This window comes from Hippopotamus amphibius, chromosome 11 (assembly GCF_030028045.1).
Source record: "Hippopotamus amphibius kiboko isolate mHipAmp2 chromosome 11, mHipAmp2.hap2, whole genome shotgun sequence".
NCBI lineage: Eukaryota > Metazoa > Chordata > Mammalia > Artiodactyla > Hippopotamidae > Hippopotamus > Hippopotamus amphibius.
In genome coordinates this window covers 78,489,959-78,510,548 of record NC_080196.1, presented here as the reverse complement: position 1 = coordinate 78,510,548, position 20,590 = coordinate 78,489,959, and the positions used below count along the sequence as shown (strand labels likewise).

Below are 20,590 nucleotides of genomic sequence, written 5' to 3'. Positions count from 1 at the left end.
GATAAATAAAAAGAAATCCAAACATAGGCAAACCACAGTAAAACTGCTGGAAAAAAAACTCAAAGCAACCAAAAGAGAGGGGAAACGATGACTTTTCAAGGTAGCATCAGTTAAGACTGATGGTTAACTTCTCAACAGAAATGACGGGATAGTGAAAGATGGCTTGAAAGTACTGCAAGAAAGAAACGGCCAACCTAAAAAATCATGTCCAGAAAAATATTTTTCAAGCGTGAAGGTGGAATAAACATATTTTTAGATAAAAATGAGATAAAATTTGTCACCAACAGCTGTGCACTAGAAAATATTAAAGGAACTTCCTCAGAGGAAAAATGATCCCATGGAGGTAGAGAGTGTCATACAGAGTGAAGTAAGTCAGAAAGAGAAAAGCAAATATCGTACAATAATGCATATATGCGGAATCTAGAAAAATGGTACAGATGATCTTATTTGCAAAGCAGAAATAGAGACACAGACGTACAGAACAAATGTATGGATACCAAGGGAGAAAGGGGTGGGGTGGGAGGAACTGGGAGACTGGGATTGACACATATACATTATTGATACTATGTATAAAATAGACAGCTGATGGGAACATAATGTATAGCACAAGGGAACTCTACCTAATGCACTGTAGTAACCTAAATGGGAAGGAAGTCCAAAAGGGAGGGGATATCTGTATGTGTATGGCTGATGCATTTTGTTGCCCAGTGGAGGCTAATACAACATTGTAAAGCAACCATACTCCAATACAAATTTTAAAAAAAGAAAAAGAAAAATGACCCAAGATGGAAGCCCTGAGTTGAAAATTAACAGAAAGGATAAATCAATTAGTTTAACAGAATATTTAATGCCATTATGGAATCATTTCTATTGTGATAAATGTTTACCTTCTCATGGAACCTCTTTCTCAAAAACTGTCTTTCCATTTCTTCCACCATTTATCACAAAGCTTTGTCATTTTCTTTTAAGACAAAGGTAATTGCTTTGAGCTAATAGTTTTTTATCACCACCAGCACCATCTTTAACACATTTATAGATGGCATAGTGCTCTGTCACACTTTATAAGATCTTTACATCTACTCTATGAGGCAGGCAGAGCAAGTATGATTTCACCCCCTTTGACTATATAAAACAATAATGCCATGATAGATTTAATATACACAACAAAGGCATGTAAGTTGGGAGAGAGAAAATGGAACTTCAGTGTTTTAAGATTTGTGCACTGACCAAGAAGAGGGTACAAAATGTAAATTGTCATTTAGACACTGACATGTCAACTATCCATGTTGTAATCCCTAAATTAATTAATTCAAAAAATAAATAGAATCATTTAGAAATTAGTAAAAATACTGCATAACTACCAAGGTAATGAGGAATAGAAGATGAAAATAAAAAACATAATAAATTTTTTATAAAAGAGAAAGGAACAAACAATAGCTGGATCGAATAAAAAACAGTAAGATAGTAGACTCAAAAAGCATTTTCGTAATCATATGTAATATCTAAACTTTTCAATTAAAAGATTATTTTTTACAAAACAACTACAATCTTACACAAGACCTTCCAGAGAATAAACCAAGAAAGAAAATCCAAGCAACTTTGACTCATTAGTATATAGATGGAAAAATCCCAAACAAATTAGCAAAACAAATCCACTTACATATAAAAGAAGTCACACATTGTGTTAAAATTGTGTTTATTCCAGTAATGGAAGGTTGGCTGAATGTTCAGAAAAATAATGTATTATAATTCACCACATTAAAAAAGAAAGGAAAAATAACACGTATTACCTCAACAGACGATGAAAACTAATGTCATTTCATGATAAATACAAGTTCTTTTGGTAATAATTACAAATGAACAGTCTGATAAAGATACCTATCCAAAAATAAAAACCCTAAAGCAAACATCATATTTATGGATGAAATGCTGAAATGTCTCCTTTGGACTGGGAATGATTTTAGAATAATCACTCTCATTACATCCATTCAACATTTCCCTGTAAGTCCTAGCTAGTGCAGTATAGCAAGAAAAATAAATAAAATGCCTAAGAATTAGAAAGTAATAAACCTATCATTATTCACAGAGATGAATGTGCAAATACTTCAAACTTCATTTCAAGATAACAAAACTCAGAATAATTAGAAATATATATAGTCATTGCCTTGACAACAAGTGCACATTGAAAGGACTCAGTTCCAGAGTTATCACATTATCAGATTCAAATGTTTAGTTTTCAACAACAACAACAAAAACAAAACCCCACAAGACAAACAAACAGTAAAGTATGGGCCATTCAAAGGAAAAAAAAAAGTCAATCAAAACTGTCCCTGAAAAACATCAGGTAGCTGATATACTAGACAAGGGCTTTAAAACAACTGCCTTAAAGATACTCAAAGAATTACAGGAAGATGTGAAAAAAAAAATCAAGAAAATAATGTATGGAAAAAAACAGAAATAACAACAAAGAGGTAGAAAACTTAAAAAGAAACCAGAAACAAATTCTGCAGCTGAAAAGTACAATAACTAAAGTGAAAATTTCACTATAGGTATTTAAAGGCGGACCTGAGTAGGTAGAAGAATTAGCAAACTTGATAAGACAGTGGAAATTATAGAGTCTGAGGAACAGAGCCTAAGGAACCTGAGATGGCATCAAGTAGACCAACAAGCACATTGTGGGAGTTCAAGGAGGAAAGATGGAAAAGGGGACAGAGACAATGTTTGAAGAATGGCTGAAGACTTCCCTAGTTTGATGAAATACATGAATATAAATATCCAAGATGCTCAAGGAATTCCAAGTAAGATAAACTCAAAAAGACCCACACCAAGACACATTATTACAACTTTCATAGGACAAAAAAAAAAAAAAAGAGAGAGAATATTAAGAGCAGCAGGAGAAAAACAAATCATTACATACAAGGTATCCTCAATAAGATGATGTCATTTCTCATCAGTAAGTTTGAAGCCAGAAGGCAGTGGGCCAATGTTTTCAAAGTGCTAAAAGAAAGAAACTGTCAACCAAGACTTCTACATCCAGCAAAACTGTCCCTCAAAAGTGAGGGAGAAATTAAGACATTCTCATATAGGAATTCCCCATGGTCCAGTGGTTAGGACTCCATGCCTCCATTTCAGGGGGCACAGGTTCGATCCCTGGTCAGAGAACTAAGATCCTGCAAGCCACATAGTACAGCAACATTCTCACATTAACAAAAGCTAAGGGAGTTCATTACCACTACACCTGGCCCAGAAGAAATGTTCAAGGGAGTCCTGAAAGGTAAAATGAAAGAACAATAGAAAGTAACTTGAAGTCACATGGAAAAATAAATATCTCAACAAAGATAAATACACAGGTAATTGTAAATGCTGGTATTATTGTAACAATTTGTATCTATACTTATACCTTTTGTTTCCTATATGGCTTAATAAAGTATACATTTAAAGAAATAAAACAAAGCAATTATTAGTCCAAAAGGAAAAAAGACAATTCTAATAAATAAAAGAAACCCTAGACATCATCTATCCAAAACCATTTTAAGATTTCAAAGTACAGGTCCAGAATAAAGATGCAACACTCAAAGCAGCGCATAAACAATAAAAAACTAGTTCAGCTTTTTTACTTTTTAAGATCTTAAATTTAGAATGACAGCAATGTCCTACATAATAAAATATTATAAACTGCTCTGACAACAGAATTCTTCTGATGTTTTTGACAGTTTTGAAAGCAAATATGTCTATCACAACAATCTTTCCCCAAAGATTTCACAAAGTTTGCAAACAAAATCTTTTCTCAAAAACTTCCTGACCAAAAAATTAAGAAAATAACACTTTCTATTCAATCATAAATTATTTCTCCCTAGCTGGGCAAGCAAATGTTGCCAAGGCTCATTAACTTGTAACAAAACATGCAATAAATATGAAATGAGGGGCTTCCCTGGTGGCACAGTGGTTAAGAATCTGTCTGCCAATGCAGGGGACACGGGTTTGATCCCTGGTCAGGGAAGATCCCACATGCCATGGAGCAGCTAAGCCCATGTGCCACAACTACTGAGCCCACATGCCACAATTACTGAAGCCTGTGCACCTAGAGCCTGTGCCTCCCAACAAGAGAAGCCACTGCTGAGAAGCCAGAGCAATGCAACGAAGAATAGACCCTGCTCGCTGCAACTAGAGAAAGCCTGTGTGCAGCAACAAAGATGCAACACAGCCAAAGAAAAATAAAATAAGTTAATTAAAAAAAAAAAAAAAAGATCTGAGAAATACCTGAAGTAGAAGCAGCCATCTTCTTTGTCATTATCCTTTACTTTATTACAACTAAATGTTTCTGCCTAGAAGGAAAAGTAGGAAAGAAGAGGGAGAGGGAGAAATCACAAACATTTAACATAGTATACTTAGGATGAAAATTTATGTTACTTTCACCAAGTGTGAATCCAGATCACATCTGGATTGATAAATACACACAAAGACACCCCTATGTGTATGTATCTTTACCATCCATGTATGACACAAAAGTGAGATTAGTCACAATGGAAAGATATACCACTAATTATTAAAGGGCACACAATAGATCTTAATGGAGGTGACAGAATTTTATGGTAATAGCAGTTTGATGGGACTGATGGTATAAATTAAAGAAGCTAGTTTCCTAACAGATGACTAAACTGTGAATCATAAATTCTGAAAGACATTATTAAATCAGGATCCCTGATACAGTTTGGTTTAGTTTCCAATTTGAGATTTTAGATTGGCACTGTCTGGTATGGTAGCCAATAACTGCCTGTGACTACTGAGTGTTTGAAATGTGACTGGTCCAAATTGAGGTGTTGTAAGCATAAAATATATACCAAATTCAAAGACGTGGATGTGCAGCTTCAGACTCTCAAACTGTTCTCTCTATTCTACCCCACTTCTTTAATTTACTCTGTAGTCTATCAATCACATCTCTTTCTCTCACCTTTTATATTATCTCTTAGTGATATTTAGTGGCTTTTTGCCTTGTGCTACTGTTCTTTAGACTTAATTCTGAAATATACTCTGATGTATTTTTTAAAAATCATAAGTGATGGAAAGGGTTACTTTCTAGTTCTCCAGGATATACACATTGCACTTTTATATTAAATTACATTTAATTTTATGTTAAATGTAAGAGCTATTTTTAACTTCTAAAATGCTTTCTATGACTCACATTTGCTGGTGGTCGGTTCCCACTGTTTGACAGTTTCCACATTTTCATGGAAATACGTGCTGGATTAATATTTTTAATGATACTATCATCTTCAGAAATAACAGTAATCATAAAATCTGTAATGATGAACATTAAAAAATTATTTTCTTTCTAGTTCAATTAATGGATTTGGCTAAATAATTGTATGTCTTAAAGCATACATCTTGTTTAAATGTTAATAATAAAATTCTGATGAAGAAATAAAACTATTCTTTAATTAGTCTTCCCCAACAATTTGTCTATAGAACTTATTCAGTCATAACAGGTAACTCTCCAGTGCTAAAATCTCCCACAGAAATCTAATAAATACATCTTTGTTGTTAACAGTCCTTTGTCTTATTTTCACAGTCTGCCAAGCAAGACCAAAAATGTTAAACTGTGTTATTTGTAGCACAGGGAACTATATTCAATATCCTGTGATAAACCATAATGGAAAAGAATATGAAAAAGAATGCATTTAATAGGTATAAATGAATCACTTTGCTGTACAGTAGTAATTAACACAGCATTGTAATTCAACTATATGTCAATAAAAAATAAATTAAAAAAAAAAAAGGTTAGAGTATAGATACTCAGCAATCTACAATAGGCCAAATGGTTACAAATCTATACACTTTATGTAGTCTGAGTACAATGTTTACTTTCTTCTATGATTTTCACAGCATACAGTAGCTAAACTATTATTATGTGTTCTATTCCCTTCCATTTATCATCTGTAATATTCATTTGTCACCTATTACAGTTTTTAATCACAGGAAATAGGTTTTATCTCCCCTAACATTTCAAAGGTTATAATTATTTAAAATTATTATTAATATTTCAATCTAAACTGTCCGGTCTGCTTCTTTCACTGCTTGTAACTATGAAGAGGAATGCACCCATTCAAGAAAACCAAAGTTTTCAAGAAAATAACCTATACAAAGCAAATACAATTTCCTATTGACTTGGCACCTGCTATATTACACTGAAATCATTTGCTTACTTGATTGTCTCCTACATTAGACTGAACTCATCGAAAACTGTCACGTTCCGTTTTGGAACTAAGAGTCTAGCATAGCAGGTGGACATAGTAGGTATTCAGTAAATGTTTGCTGTTCTGAAATATCTTTAATCATAAATTATGATGTGATGCATTTCCATCCAAATTAAGTTGAACAGTCCTGGTTCTGTTTGGTTTAACAGTGCAACGTATTTAGTAGAACATATCCCCACAGTTCTTGCCATTTAGCAGTTTATACTTCTTCTGAAGAATCTCACAATTGAGTGACTGAACAGACAAACACAAACTGAATTACCTTAAGCTATCAGTTTATATATGAACTTTTAGTTCACTCTTGACCATTAAAGGAATGTAGGATATAGGGGAGAGGGAAGACATAGCTAAGTCAAATGTACTTTCTTTGCCATTTCAAAGGCCACAACATGCTTGCTTTTTAATCATGCTGAACACCTGGGATAAATAATTGCTAATTTAAGAGGTAAATTATCACTACAAATTTATTTTAAAAGTGTGAATAACTCACCAGTGAAAATACCCCCTGCTAAAAAGGAAGCATCTTTGTCATATTTCACATTGAGACGAATGGGTTTTTCAGGGTCTGGAAGAATCATTAACTTAATTATGGGTCCTTCTATGGTATTCTTGTTATAAATGGCTTTAACCTGCATAATATGCTCTCCCCTAAAAAGAAAAAAGGGGAAGGGGAGGAAAGGGGTTCAAACTGTATTAGTTATAACTAAAACTTCTGAGACAATTTATACAACGTTTAACTCATTTAGGAAGCCTCTCTATTCCTGTTCCGTTCCAACTCCTGACTAACACTAAATAGAAGGCTAGTTATTACTCTTAACTTCATCAAGTAATAACAAAAATCAATCTCTATTAATACCAATAACTATCAAACTTTCAGTTCTTACCTAGGGGCATAAACACTGAACACTCCCAAATTAGCCCTGCCCCTTTCATCGGTTTTATGCTGTTGGTTTGAAGGAGTGAGCTAAAAACAAAACAAAACGGTTAATTAGAAAATTCTAGGAATCAAATTCTTTTCCTCTATAAAAAGCTACATTTGCACACAGTCTAAAGTCTAAAATTATCTAATTTGAACTAGCTGAAATAATATAATATGTAATCACATAATCTAAAGGATAATAATCACATTGATCAACTAAACTAGAATTTTGTATATTTGGATTAAGCTGCAGAATTCAGTGTTCACTGTTTCAATAACGCAGATAAATCAGGCGAAGTTTGGTCACACAAACATTGAAGGTATATTCCAAAACTGAGGGGTTGTGGGAGGCAGTGCAGGAGAAATAAACATAAATACACATACATAATTTCAAGTCAAGGCATAATACCATGTTCATCGTTGGTTACTTCACCTTTCTCTTAATGTTTACTCAGAGGTGCTTCTTAAATCTTCTATCACCTTTGCAGTGATAACGAAGCTCTTACTTTTAAGTGATTAAGAATCAGTGGCCACATTTCCTAATCATTGGTTAGAAGAGTCTTTTAGCCTTTTGTAGATGCTTCTCTAAAAACTAGGATCATACTCTTATTTCGGGTAGAAAATAATCACTATTTAACTCTCCTGGAAGCAAACATTAAGAACAAAACTAATTTTGAAGACTGCAGTAGCAGAAAATCAGACTCTCTCCTAAATCCTAATACCTTATTTCTGTTTAACGGAACAAAAAGACTAGGTAATTACGGTACATGCAGAACCCCCCCCCCCCAAAAAAAAAAAAAAAAAAAAGGCAATAGTTGGTGAGACACAAGTAAGAAAGAGTAATTGAGCTGCTAGAATAAACTCCTATATTTGTACCTGTCTCATTTACCCTCCAACCCACCACCTTCTCTCAATCTATCCTCCATCTGGGTCCTAATTCTTTGTTGCTAAGCCAGAAGTACATCTTCTATTTCGGGCTATATAGCAGCAATATCACAGTCTTTTTTTGACATGCTTAAGACCTTTGACCCTTTTTACTTTACTTTGAAAACAAGTCCATGTGGACCACAAGTCTTTCTTGGCACTATAATTTCCTGTATAGCTTTTATTTAATTGCTTATTTTATTTTATTTTATTTTAATTTAATTTAATTTTATTTTATTTTTTGGTCGCGTGCGGGGCATGCAGGATCTTAGCTCCGAGACCTGGGACAGAACCTGTGTCCCCTGCAGTGCGGGCATGGAGTCCCAACCACTGGACCACCAGGAAATTCCCTCCTGTATAGCTTTTAAGATAAACTTGTTGAGTCCTGTGAAATCCCTACCGGTATTCTTAATGAACTAATGGATTAATTTCAAGAGAACTGTGTATTTACATAACACAAACTGCATCCACTAAAATTATTAAATTTGTGGAGGAATACTCAAACCTGGCTGAATATAACTCCAAGAACTCTCTTCTGTGTTGCCTGGCAACAACCTGGCTAGAACAAAAGAATTCCCTTCAATCAACAAGAGAGACTTGTCAAAACACAACACTGCAAGGGAATGGCAACTTCTTTCCTTTTCCCTTGCAGGAGGGCATTCAACTTTGTGCCAGGCATCCAAAGTCCCCCCTAGATTCTAAGCTGGTTACCCCAATACTCATGTAAACAGTTGGTACCTAATCTTGGACTTCCTGGTATCCAAGCACTATGTCTGTACTCAAACATTACAAGGCCATGTTCATGCTTGCAAATTCCCTAGAATACAACCCAGTATAGGTCCAACAGCTATGCCCAGGCCCTGGTAGCTCTCCAAAAGGTAGGTAGAGTACAGCTACTCCCATGACTCTTTTGCTTTACCCTTAGAGCCTGTAAGTTTCCCCAATAATACCTGTTTTGCAACCCATTTGCAGGTCATTTTATCAGTCTTGATTCACCTTATCAGCATTATCTATTCCTAATCTGAAATCCAAATATTAATATTATGTAATAAACAGTCATAACTGTAGAATATTGCTGCTTGTTATACTGTTTGCAAGATATAAACTGTACTTCCTCAAAATAATTACTAAAAATTTTAGGCTGACTTAAACTAAGCAATAATGAAGATTTTATAAGATGATTTAAAAAAAAAAACGAAATGTGACACCTAAAGGTAAGATCCTGAGAATGAAGGCCAGAATTTGAAGTAAGTGAAAATTATTTAAGAATGCTTAAACTTACCTTTAAATTGTTAGCTTTTACAAGACTTATTTTAACCTGTGGCACAGATGCTGGATTATCCCACTGATCACAAAGTTGAACAATGAGAGGATTCTGTAATTCTCTTCCATTAATCACTGGAATGGACTAAAACAGATAGAAATATTTTAAGAAGCACTGAAACATACATGCCAAACAAATGATTACTATTTAAGTGAAACAATCACTTAATTTGTTTTATTCACTAATAGCTCCTTTCATCAATTAAAATAAACTTTTGAAAGTCAATTACATTGTCACAAATGATCCTTTTCTTATAGAAATGATTGAAAATTTGATAAAAGGGAAAATATCATTTGACATTACTGGCTTCTGGAGCCTGTCAAGAACTCCAAAAATTACATATAAGAAAGACTTCAATGGAAATAGAAGGTTATCTTAGGTTCTCATATTTAGCACTGGTCATCTACAGTTTAACTCTTTCATCAACTGTCAGCACTCTGCTAGTCTACATGAAGCAGTAATGCATAGCTTTCCAGATCCTGGTTAAATAGGACTAGTTACTGATAATCTACACTGTCTCACTGGCTTAAAATGCTTCTTGCTTTTCCCTTACTTCATGTAAGACCTGTGTAACTGGGAATTTGCGTGCCAACTTATTAATACTGGCTAAATCAAAGGAAACATACTGTTAAGCAAGAAACCTGTTAAAGTCCAATCTTCTGTGTCAGATTTTAAAAAATAAAAAAAAATAAAAAAAAAGGAAGAAGATAGGAAAGACATAACTAGCAAAAGAGGAAAGCTGATTTCTCATCTCTCTCCTACTAATAATGTTCCCTCTGTTTCCTCCATCCCTCAACTTACTTGAGGAAGTTGTTTACCAAATTATGCTAGGAGGTTGCTAAAAGTGGGAGAAAAATTAATAACGTGTTATGGATAGAACTTTTTCTTTTTTTTAAAAGATACCCATGAAGCTGGTGTAGTTTAAATGCTTGACTACCAAAAATTTTTCATGGATAGGCTATATTCTATCTGCCAAAGTTTATAAAAAGCTTGAATATATAAAAACGTAAACACATCAGGGTCTTTATTCCTAATTACATAATTGTCTATCCATCAAATAGTATCTACTTTTAAAGAATATCTTTCAGTAAATGACTTGTAGCCCAAGCTGTTAGCTGAAAATTTTTCTGGGTAGTAGTAGACAAAGCAAATATGCAAAATCAAATGTTCATGAATACAAATCTGCCCTTTGCCACTTTTTAATATTGTCGTGTAATGTAACATTTCAGAATTTGTTTCCTCATTTATGTAGAATAATACATCATAATGTTGTCAAAGATTAAATGAGAGAATATATGTGTATATTTATATATTTTTTCTATTTATCATCCTTAGGTGTTAAATCAGTTCCCCTTTTCTATTCAAGATCCTGTGTGGGGAAGGTAAGTCAAAAATTAAATTAGGAAATTCTAGGAAAACCACATATTCGATGATTACATTTTCAGCCTTACCTACATATAATGCACCTCTTAGCAGAATGAGAGATTAGTTTTAGGTTTTATTTTTAAAGTTTTTGGATTTCAATGGTATCTGCAAATAAATCTTGTGATAAATTTTTGAGTTAACAAGCTGTCATTTTTTATATTCTCCTCCTACAAAATCATACAAAACTATGAACATGCAGAGATTGTTTCCACCCCAAAGGTACACAATTATTCCATGATATAGTCAGTCAACAAATTCTTTATTGACCACATTAGGTGCAAAGAATGTATTGATTTATGCAATATACATGCTTCCACATAAAAATAAGTACACTGGCTTTTCAGTGAAACTCCTCAGTCAACACAGGATTACAGAATAAAATTGTTTTTAAAGCACAGTCATGTACTACTTTATCTGTTTGTTTTAAATTCACAAATCAAAACAGGGCAATCTCAAACTAGGGCACACATATGTAAGCTTTTCTTAGATGATCAGTTCCTTTACAGATAATTTCATCTACTACCATGGTCATGTGAGATCATTTTCCACTAGAAAAAATAAGCTTTCATACCAACAGATAAGGCCCTGCCACACCATAACTGAACACCAGAATGTGAACATTTTAAAATTAGAATTCTAAAAATTTAATGAAAACTGAAAGGTAACAGATTTGACAGACATTTGCAAAATTAGTATTTAAGATTTAACTATTTGAATAGGAAGGCAAACTGAAGTTTTTATGGATATAATGAATGACTTGATGTCTGGTATGCTTTTAAAAACTCCAGCAAAAACATTTTTTAAATAAGTCAGTGAGAGAGAACAATGAAATAAAATTGGGCAAAAATCAGTAACTGTTGAAACTGGGGGTTCATTATACTATTTTTACTTTTATGCATATTTTAAAATTTCTATAATAAAGTTCTTAGTATTTGAAGTATTAAAACTTTTTTTTAACAAATGAGGTCACAGTGATGAACTAAATAATGAAGTATTTTTAAAATTCATATTACTTTGTCCTTTTGTTGTTATTATTATTGTTACTGTTACTACTTCAACAACAAAATGTAACTATTCTGATGTACTGACATTTTGAAGCAATAAGTCATATGATATTAAAATCTTTCAATCAAGGCAGGAAGGTACTTACCTCCTTTAACTCTGGCCAGTCTAGAAGGAGAAGTTTAGCTGGTGGCCCAGAAATTAGCTGCACTCGAATAAAGTCAGAAAACTCACGCCAAGTAAAACAAAGATCCTTATTTCCAGGGGGACCTGGAATAAATTTGATGCCTCTCACATTTATACTTTGTGTATTTTCCTAGTGAGGAAAAGCACATTGAAAAAAAAAAAACAGAGAGATAATGGTATGCCCTGAATTTCATTTCCTTGAGAGGAGAAAGTGAAATTCTTTTTTTGTGAGGGAGAGATCTGAAAGGTTCAAGCTATGTCCTTTTACCTGATCTTTTCCTAATTTCTTATTTACACCTGCACTGCCTCCTTTCTGTTCCCCAAACAGCAATGCATGTGCTTGCCCAATACCCTGTGCACTTGCTCCTTCCCTCAATTTACAACATTTTTTTACCTACATGGCTTTTCTTTAGGTTTTTGCTCACAGAATATCTTAATCGGAGGGGTCTTCCACAACCACCCTATATAATGGTACCCTATTCCCATAGGCCACTTTATTTTTCTTCCTGTCACTCATTCCTTACCTATTATATGCTCTCCTTATTACAAGGTGATCTCCGAGAAGGTGGGGCTTTGACTTGTCACTACCCAATCACTGGTACTTTGAATGCCTAACATATATTAATGGAAATCAATGACACTAGCATATAATTTTTGCCAAGTGACTGAAATATGTAAACTGATTCTGTACTGGCATGAGCACTATAAACATTTGCATTTTAATAGTGACCCTTAATGATTTCATCATCTTAAATTTCCATTAGGTACAAATTTATTCCATCACATTTTAAAAATCAGAGTTAAAAATGTCATGTTTTATGATCTGAAACAACTGTTTATAGAATATTTTCTGTAAAAAGACACTGCAAAACAATAAAAATTAATCTCCCTCAAAAGCCCATTGAGTGTAGAGGAACTTTTTCATTATTTGGAAAACAAATTAAGTATTCATTAGTGCAACATACTGAAAGTTCAAAATATGCCAGTCTAATGTAGAATCCCACATTTAATAGTGAAACACCAAACGCCCTTTTGAAGAGGTGATGTCTTAATCTTGAAAGTTATTCTGGTTTTACTTCAAATCTTGAAAATAAAATCTGCATGCACATATACAAATTGTAGATGAGTATAAATAGAATTAAATACAAAATTCTGAAAGGTGCTCTCTAAGGTCTAATGTTGAGATTATTAAGGGACTGTATTTCAGAAGAGCAGTACATTTTATGAAGACGTGGAAATGATTTTAAGAACTTGACTGGATGAGCCTAGGGAGGAGACAGGGTGTGCTGCAGTGGAATACTATGGAGTACTTTAGGCCACCCTAAGGCATACGATGGAAACTGAAAACTGATGCTAGATCTGGTCAGGTGGCACAGGGCATAAAAACACAGTTGACAGTGGCTTGCTTGGGGATGAGTGAAGACTGTGAAAGCAGAGAATATATACAACTCTTCCAAGGAGCTGTACTATAAACAGGAGGAGAGAAAGAGGGCAGTACAAGGAAGTTTTGAGGGTTTTTTTTCTTGGGGGGGCGGGGGTTATGAGAGGGGAGATATTATAGCATGCCTGTATGTTCATGGGAATCTAATAGATGGCGAAAACAAGATGTAGGAAGACAAGCTACAATTCAGGAATAATTAGTGGAAGAAGATGGGAGTCTGTGTATAAGGAGACAGGAAGCAGAGATTGTTCATGTACAACAGCAGTTAATATCTGACTGTTGTACATGAACATTATCATCTATGCAGAGGGTGAAGCTAGAAAAAAGAACCTGAAAGTCAAAGATCAAATCTTATCTTTCACAGTAAACAAAACACCATTAAAAGTTCCACAGCAGTGCTTAGATATAGTGAAAGTGATATTCTGAAAACTAGAAAATAATATAGCCTACCAGATTAGTGGAAACAGAAATTCTAGTTAGGAAGGGCAACAAGGAGGCTGTTATGATTATTCTGTTGGGTAAAAGGTGTAAGGGAGGCTCCAAAAGAAAGAAGAGTTTTAAAAACCATTAAATGCCCTAAATGGATTCAACTTTATTTGCACCTTAGAATTCCTTCTTTTTGACCTGGCAGGTTCCTTGAAGGCTCAACTCCAACATCTTTTCTCAAAAACTGTCTTTAATCTCTCCAAGAAGGGCTTCCTAGGTGGCGCAGTGGTTAAGAATCCGCCTGCCAATGCAGAGGACATGGGTTCGATCCCTGCTCCAGGAAGATCCCACATAACACGGAGCAACTAAGCCCGTGTGCCAAAAAAAAAAAAAAAAAAAATGTGACTCTTAATCTCTCCAAGAAGAACACATTGTGTTTCCTTGCTTGTTTAAACCAAAATAATTCCACCAGGGTTCTTATTTTTCAAACTAATTTCAATTAACTGCACAGTGCAAACTCTTACAACTAGTTTTCTCCCAGGCATCCTATTTAATGCAGGGACTGAGCACCAAGAAATTTTACTCAAATAACTACATGAAAAACCACCTGTATATACATATCAAAATATTTAAGGATGAAATGATATGATGTATAGAATTTGCTTCAAAGTGATAGGTAAGGGGGGGTGGGAATTATGAATGTTGAAGCTGACTGATGGGATCATGAGAATTACTTATACTATTTACTCTTTTTGCATATGTTCAAAATTTTTCATTATAAAACTTATCTGAATGTCTTTCATAATTTTTCATCGCAAACAATGAAATCAAATCTCTCTTATTTTTGTTTTTCCCAAACGTTTTTGTTATATATAAACTGAATGGAATAAGCCAACTGTTATAGAAAACAGTCATACCTGAAAAGTAGTTTTCAAATGTGAGCTATCAAGTCCACTCCCAGCAATTCCCAAGGCAGACAGAGAACTTGGTGAAAATGCTTGAATCTGATTTCCATACTGATCTGTAACTATTATAACTATAAAAGGGGGAGGAAGTTTAATTTTAAAGTATCTTAATAAAAACATAAATATCCATAAACACACTTATACACTTAATTATAAAATTAGACACTCATTCTAACTTTGTTCTCTTGTATATTTTTTGGCAAAAAAGAATTACACTTGCTTCTTTTATAATCACTATAAAATAATAAGAATATACATAAGTACACTTATATTTACATATTTAACATGATGCTAATGTTAATCAAATTTTTTACCATGAATATCTGAAGGAAATAATTTAGTATTATGTAGTATTACAGATAAAAGAAAAATATAGAATACATATGAATCCACTAATATATTTACTTTACACTCAATATTAACTATTATCATTACTAACAAAAGTCAACATTTTTTTTTCAACAAACTATTTTTGCCAAACTGATTTCAGTTAGCTCAGCATAGGCAAAGATAGGGAAAATGCTCCAATCTTTCCAATGGATTTTAAACCATTAACCATATATAAACCCAAAGTTTTCCTTTCAGATTATGTATGCCAAAACATGAATGTAAGGACATATTACAGAAGTGTTTTAAAGCAAGCAAGCAAGCCATACTAACCTATTTCTCCTTGAAGCTCTTGGCCCATCTGTACTGTTTTTCCTCCTTTTAATTCACATTTTAGATGTTTAGGTTCATCAGGAAGTGGTCTGCGATTAACAAGTTAAAGGCCTTACTTACACCATTAATTGTAGAAAAAAATTAGTTTCAATATGCTAAAGAGTAACATATGTAACACTCATTTTCTAAAATTTAAATGCAGTAACACCCCTCCAAATACCTCCATTTATATAACATTGCTATTAACCCTTCAAAAAATAGAGAAAATAAAGAACATAGAGAAAACAACCTAAAACAGGTGGGTCGCTAAGAATGACTCATCAAGAGATCTGTTTCTGGCTGAAAAGTTGTACACATGACAATTTTATCTCAAACATGGAGCTATCCTAAGTGTTGGAATAGTATGCAAATATGTAGAGGTATTAAAGTGAAAAAGGTTATTAAAAAAGAGGCAGCTGAGTAACTGACAGGACAGGTGAAGGATAAATTTTCTATATATTTACTTAAATATTTCCCTTTTGTATCAAGTGGACTTGGCTTTGAAAATCATCACTAACTAATGAAAGAACTCTTCCTTGACTGATCCACACATTGACTGATCACATTGCATCTTTTGTATTTCTCATGTCTTTGTCATTCTGCATGAGTTTTCACTGTTGCATGTCCTAGGAGGGCTTTCCTTTATCAAAAGTTCTAGCTCTGACAGATACCAGAGGCTCAATTAAGCAGAGGTTTATAACAATATTAAGAATTAATCACTATCTTCAGTGAAGCTTTATTCCAAAGACAAACCTATTTCCAAAAAATTGTGAAAATTTCTACATTAAAAAACAACTTTGGACAAGACGGCAGACAGCAGTATCAGCAGTATTTTGTCTTGTGGAACTGAAAACCACAGCCACAGAAAGATAGAGAAAATGAAAAAGCGGAGGACTTTGTATCACATGAAGGGACAGGATAAAACCCCAGAAAAACAACTAAATGAAGAGGAGATAGGCACCCTTCCAGGAAAAGAATTCAGAATAATGATGGTGAAGATGATCCAGGACTTTGAAAAAAGACTGGATGCAAAGATCAAAAAGTTTACCAAAGACCTAGAAGAATTAAAGAGCAAACAAACAGAGATATGCAACACAATAACGGAAATGAAAACTACACTAGAAGGAACCAATAGCAGATTAACTGAGGCAGAAGGGCGAATAGTGACCTGAAAGACAGAATGGTGATCATCACTGATGGGGAAAAGAATAAGGAAAAAAGAATGAAAAGAACTGAAGACAGCCTAAGATACCTCTGGGACAATGTTAAATGCACCAACATTCGCATTACAGGGGTCCCAGAAGGAGAAGAGAGAGAGAAAGAACCCAAGAAAATATTGGAAGAGATTATAGTTGAAAACTTCCCTAACATGGGAAAGGAAATAGCTACCCAAGTGCAGGAAGCACAGAGAGTCCCAGGCAGGATAAACCCAAGGAGAAACACACCAAGACATATAGTAGTCAAACTGACAAAAATTAAAGACAGAGAAAAGCTATTAAAAGCAACAAGGGAAAAACAACAAATAACATACAAGGGAACTCCCATAAGGGTAACAGCTGATTTCTCAGCAGAAACTCTGCAAGCCAGAAGGGAGTGGCACGATATATCTCAAGTGATGAAAGGGAAGAACCTACAACCAAGAATACTCTACCCAGCAAGGATCTCATTCAGATTCGAGGGAGAAATCAAAAGCTTTACAGACAAGCAACAGCTAAGAGAATTCAGCACCACCAAACCAGCCCTACAACAAATGCTAAAGGAACTTCTCTAAGCGGGAAACATAAGAGAAGAAAAAGATCTACAAAAACAACAACAAAACAATTAAGAAAATGGTAATAGGAACATACATATCAATAATTACCTTGAATGTAAATGGACTAAATGCACCAACCAAAAGACACAGACTGGCTGAATGGATACAAAACAAGACCCATATATATGCTGTCTCCAAGAGACCCACTTCAGACCTAGGGACACATATAGACTGAAAAGTGAGGGGATGGATAAAGATATTCCATGCAAATGAAAATCAAAAGAAAGCTGGAGTAGCAATACTCATGTCAGATAAAACAGACTTGAAAATAAAAAATGTTACAAGAGACAAGAAAGGACATTACATAAAGATCAAAGGATCCATCCGAGAAGAGGAGATAACAATTATAAATATATATGCACCCAATATAGGAGCACCTCAATACATAAGGCAAATGCTAACAACTATGAAAGAGGAAATGCAAGGTAGAAATAGACACATATGTAGAGAACAAACACATGGACACCAAGTGGGGAAAGCGGGGAGGGTTGGGGGGGGATGAATTGGGAGACTGGGATACCAAATTGTACACTCTAAATATATGCTGTTTATTGTCTGTTAACTGTATCTCAATAAAAGTTCTTTAAAAAAAAAAAAAACTTTGACTTGTGTGCTTTGCAGAAAAGGCACTTTTGTTGCCATGTGCTGAATTTTGAAATACCTCAAAATATAATATGCCCACAAACCTTACTGTAAATGCACTTTCCAAAGACACATGATCATCTTGGAATGAAACCTGGCAATAACGCATATCTTTTACAGATGTTGGTACTTGTACATCAGGAAGCAGACCCTGTAGTAAGTGCTCTTTGTTAATCTCAGGAGTCCAATTAACCTAGAAGAAAAATTATATATTTAAGAATAATATAAAGTTTAATCTAATGCCTTCCAACTGCCACTTATCTTACTAAAGACTCTTAAAATTATAACCCATCCTCCCCACCTCTAAGGAAGAGGAAAAGCCCTTTATGACCAGAAACGATGATGGTTCATATATTACTATGATAAAAAGTATCTTCTTCATTGTTTCCTGTTAATGTTGCCATATCTTTCAATGCAATAAAATAAATATTCCTAAGTCCTTTCTTTAGCATTCTGCCACTAGATGTATCACTATGGTCATTACAGTTTTAAAAAAACCATGTCAATCAAATCATGTGATCAATTCTGAGAACAGTCAATTTTTTTTTGAAAAGAATCTTATTAATACAGGTTTTAAATGAGATCTAAGTGGACTCTATTCAGCAAGGTGAGAAAACAAGCTATATCCACTAATGTGAAGACCATCCTGGACACATCTTCATTTTAATCCACTCTCAAATGTTCTTAGCTCTAATTTTAACTTTAAATCTCTTAAATTCCATATTTTAATTTGTTACTTGATCCATTTTTTAAGTTGATTACCCTACTGTATCCTACTTTTAAACTTCCAATCTTTTCTATTTAAGAATTTTTAGCTCAACTTTATGCTTTTAGCCTTCTATAGCTGTGATTCTTAAATCACTGATATTCTAATATTTTGATCCTAGTCTATGCTGTTCTAACTTTCTTAGTTACCTTTTTATCTTTTTAAACCATCTTTTATTCTTTATTATACCTTTTTTTCCCTTTTTTTTTAAAATAATGGAAGCAACAAGCAGGAGTTACACAAAAAGGTTTTCCCTCACCCTAGTTGTGCTTTCTCTTCAATGAACTCCCAGGTCAGGGTTGACTTTCCTCAATATCGGGGAATTCTCTAAAGACTACAAAACCACTTTAAGTACATACATTTAATAAAAGTATTTAATATCCTTTACTGTCAATTAAGGTGCATGTTTTAAAATCTTTGGATTTTAAACATATATATTAGAGAATGGCAAAAAGAAGGTTATATACAGAAAGAGGCTCTCAAGTCAAAGATTCTTCTTAACCTTAGTAAGAAACTAAAACTGTGGAAACCTTATTATGAGAAAGCAAGGAATCAGTTCAGAAGTCAGGTTGCTGATACCACTTTTAAACTACTCGCCTTCAAATTTGCTGTTAGAGATAAAAATGGCTTGCCTCCCTTCCAAGCAGGATAAGGACTACTTCTCTCACAATCCTCCCTTCCCTCATTATGGAGGGAAAAAAGTAAACTGGCTGGAGCAAGGGGTTATTCCAAATAAGATTTTAAATATTAATGGCAGCTGAACCCTGGTAAACAATTCTTTTAAAATATCAGATCCCATATTTGGTGACTCAGGATGGCTACAAAATATAGCAGTGCAAAAGAGGGTAATTCCCTAGTGGTCCAGTGGTTAGCACTCCATGCTTTCACTGCCAAGGCCCTGGGTTCTTCAATCTCTGGTCAGGGAACTAAGCCACGAGGTATGGCAAAAAAAAAAAAAAAAAAAAATCTAACTATTTTTGCTTTAGTTCTCTATTAAGTGAGCTGTTAAAAGTTTCAACATATAGATTTACCCTATCAAGGTACAAATGATGCATTTAGATGGCAGGTCTACGAGGACCACCTGAAGCTACTAAAAACTGAGAAAACCATTGTCTAAGGATCACACTTTTAGAGATTGCTATACCAATTTCGAATGGCCAAACAAGGGGTCTGTAGTTAACAATATTGTTTTACCATTTGCCTTTAACAAACCTTTTCTTTAGTGCCTTCAGAATAGCTACAAAAACACTGCTTTGGTCAAGTGGTGATCTTGCTTGTGAGTATAGAAATACAGTTCATCAGGACTGGAATTTTGTTTACGTGTCAAAATCATTTTTCTAAGCACGAATTTGTCACATATCAATCATTCAACATTTTAATCTAGTACGTGAAAAAAATCTTATTTAGCCTGGGATTTTAAATAATCATACTATTTTTCTGTGATAAGCTTCTTCTTAGAGGATAGCCTATAAAACCTGTGCAAAAAAACTTCCAAGCAAAAAATGTACAAAATTCTTGCAAATAATCTGTTTGAGATACTTACTTTAATCTTCTCTGCTAAAGCTGATGTTATATGGATTTCTCTTTCTCCTTCATCATACATTTGAAAAATAAGATTATGCATAACATCTCCTGCTATCCAATTAACTTCATCCTGATGTTTGATCTGGATTGCCTTTTGTCCTTCCACACTGAATATCTGTAATCTCGCAACATGGCTACTGGGAAGCAACTTAATAGTCTTCTCCACAGGTGCCACATCTTTACAACTCTAGGAAGATTGGAAAACACAAATATACTGAAT

At 34.0% G+C, this 20,590-nt stretch overlaps 1 protein-coding gene across 4 annotated transcripts in view; it reads right to left on the bottom strand.

The window, feature by feature from the left end:
* SMCHD1 (structural maintenance of chromosomes flexible hinge domain containing 1) overlaps positions 1 to 20,590 on the bottom strand; it is a 127,455-nt gene that overhangs the window by 40,872 nt on the left and 65,993 nt on the right. For 3 of the 4 annotated variants that reach the window (XR_009047968.1, XM_057698830.1, XM_057698828.1), the window contains exons 25-34: positions 20,330 to 20,557; positions 18,065 to 18,213; positions 15,527 to 15,615; positions 14,819 to 14,937; positions 11,997 to 12,164; positions 9,380 to 9,505; positions 7,139 to 7,218; positions 6,745 to 6,902; positions 5,183 to 5,298; positions 4,261 to 4,325 (exon numbers count right to left, since the gene is read on the bottom strand). Coding sequence is in view for 3 of the 4 variants with exons in the window: in XM_057698830.1 (XP_057554813.1) it covers positions 4,261 to 4,325; positions 5,183 to 5,298; positions 6,745 to 6,902; positions 7,139 to 7,218; positions 9,380 to 9,505; positions 11,997 to 12,164; positions 14,819 to 14,937; positions 15,527 to 15,615; positions 18,065 to 18,213; positions 20,330 to 20,557 (1,298 nt within the window). In the remaining variant the exon portion in view is untranslated. The remainder of the gene's footprint in view (positions 1 to 4,260; positions 4,326 to 5,182; positions 5,299 to 6,744; positions 6,903 to 7,138; positions 7,219 to 9,379; positions 9,506 to 11,996; positions 12,165 to 14,818; positions 14,938 to 15,526; positions 15,616 to 18,064; positions 18,214 to 20,329; positions 20,558 to 20,590) is intronic. The other variant, XM_057698829.1, reaches the window with a different exon arrangement.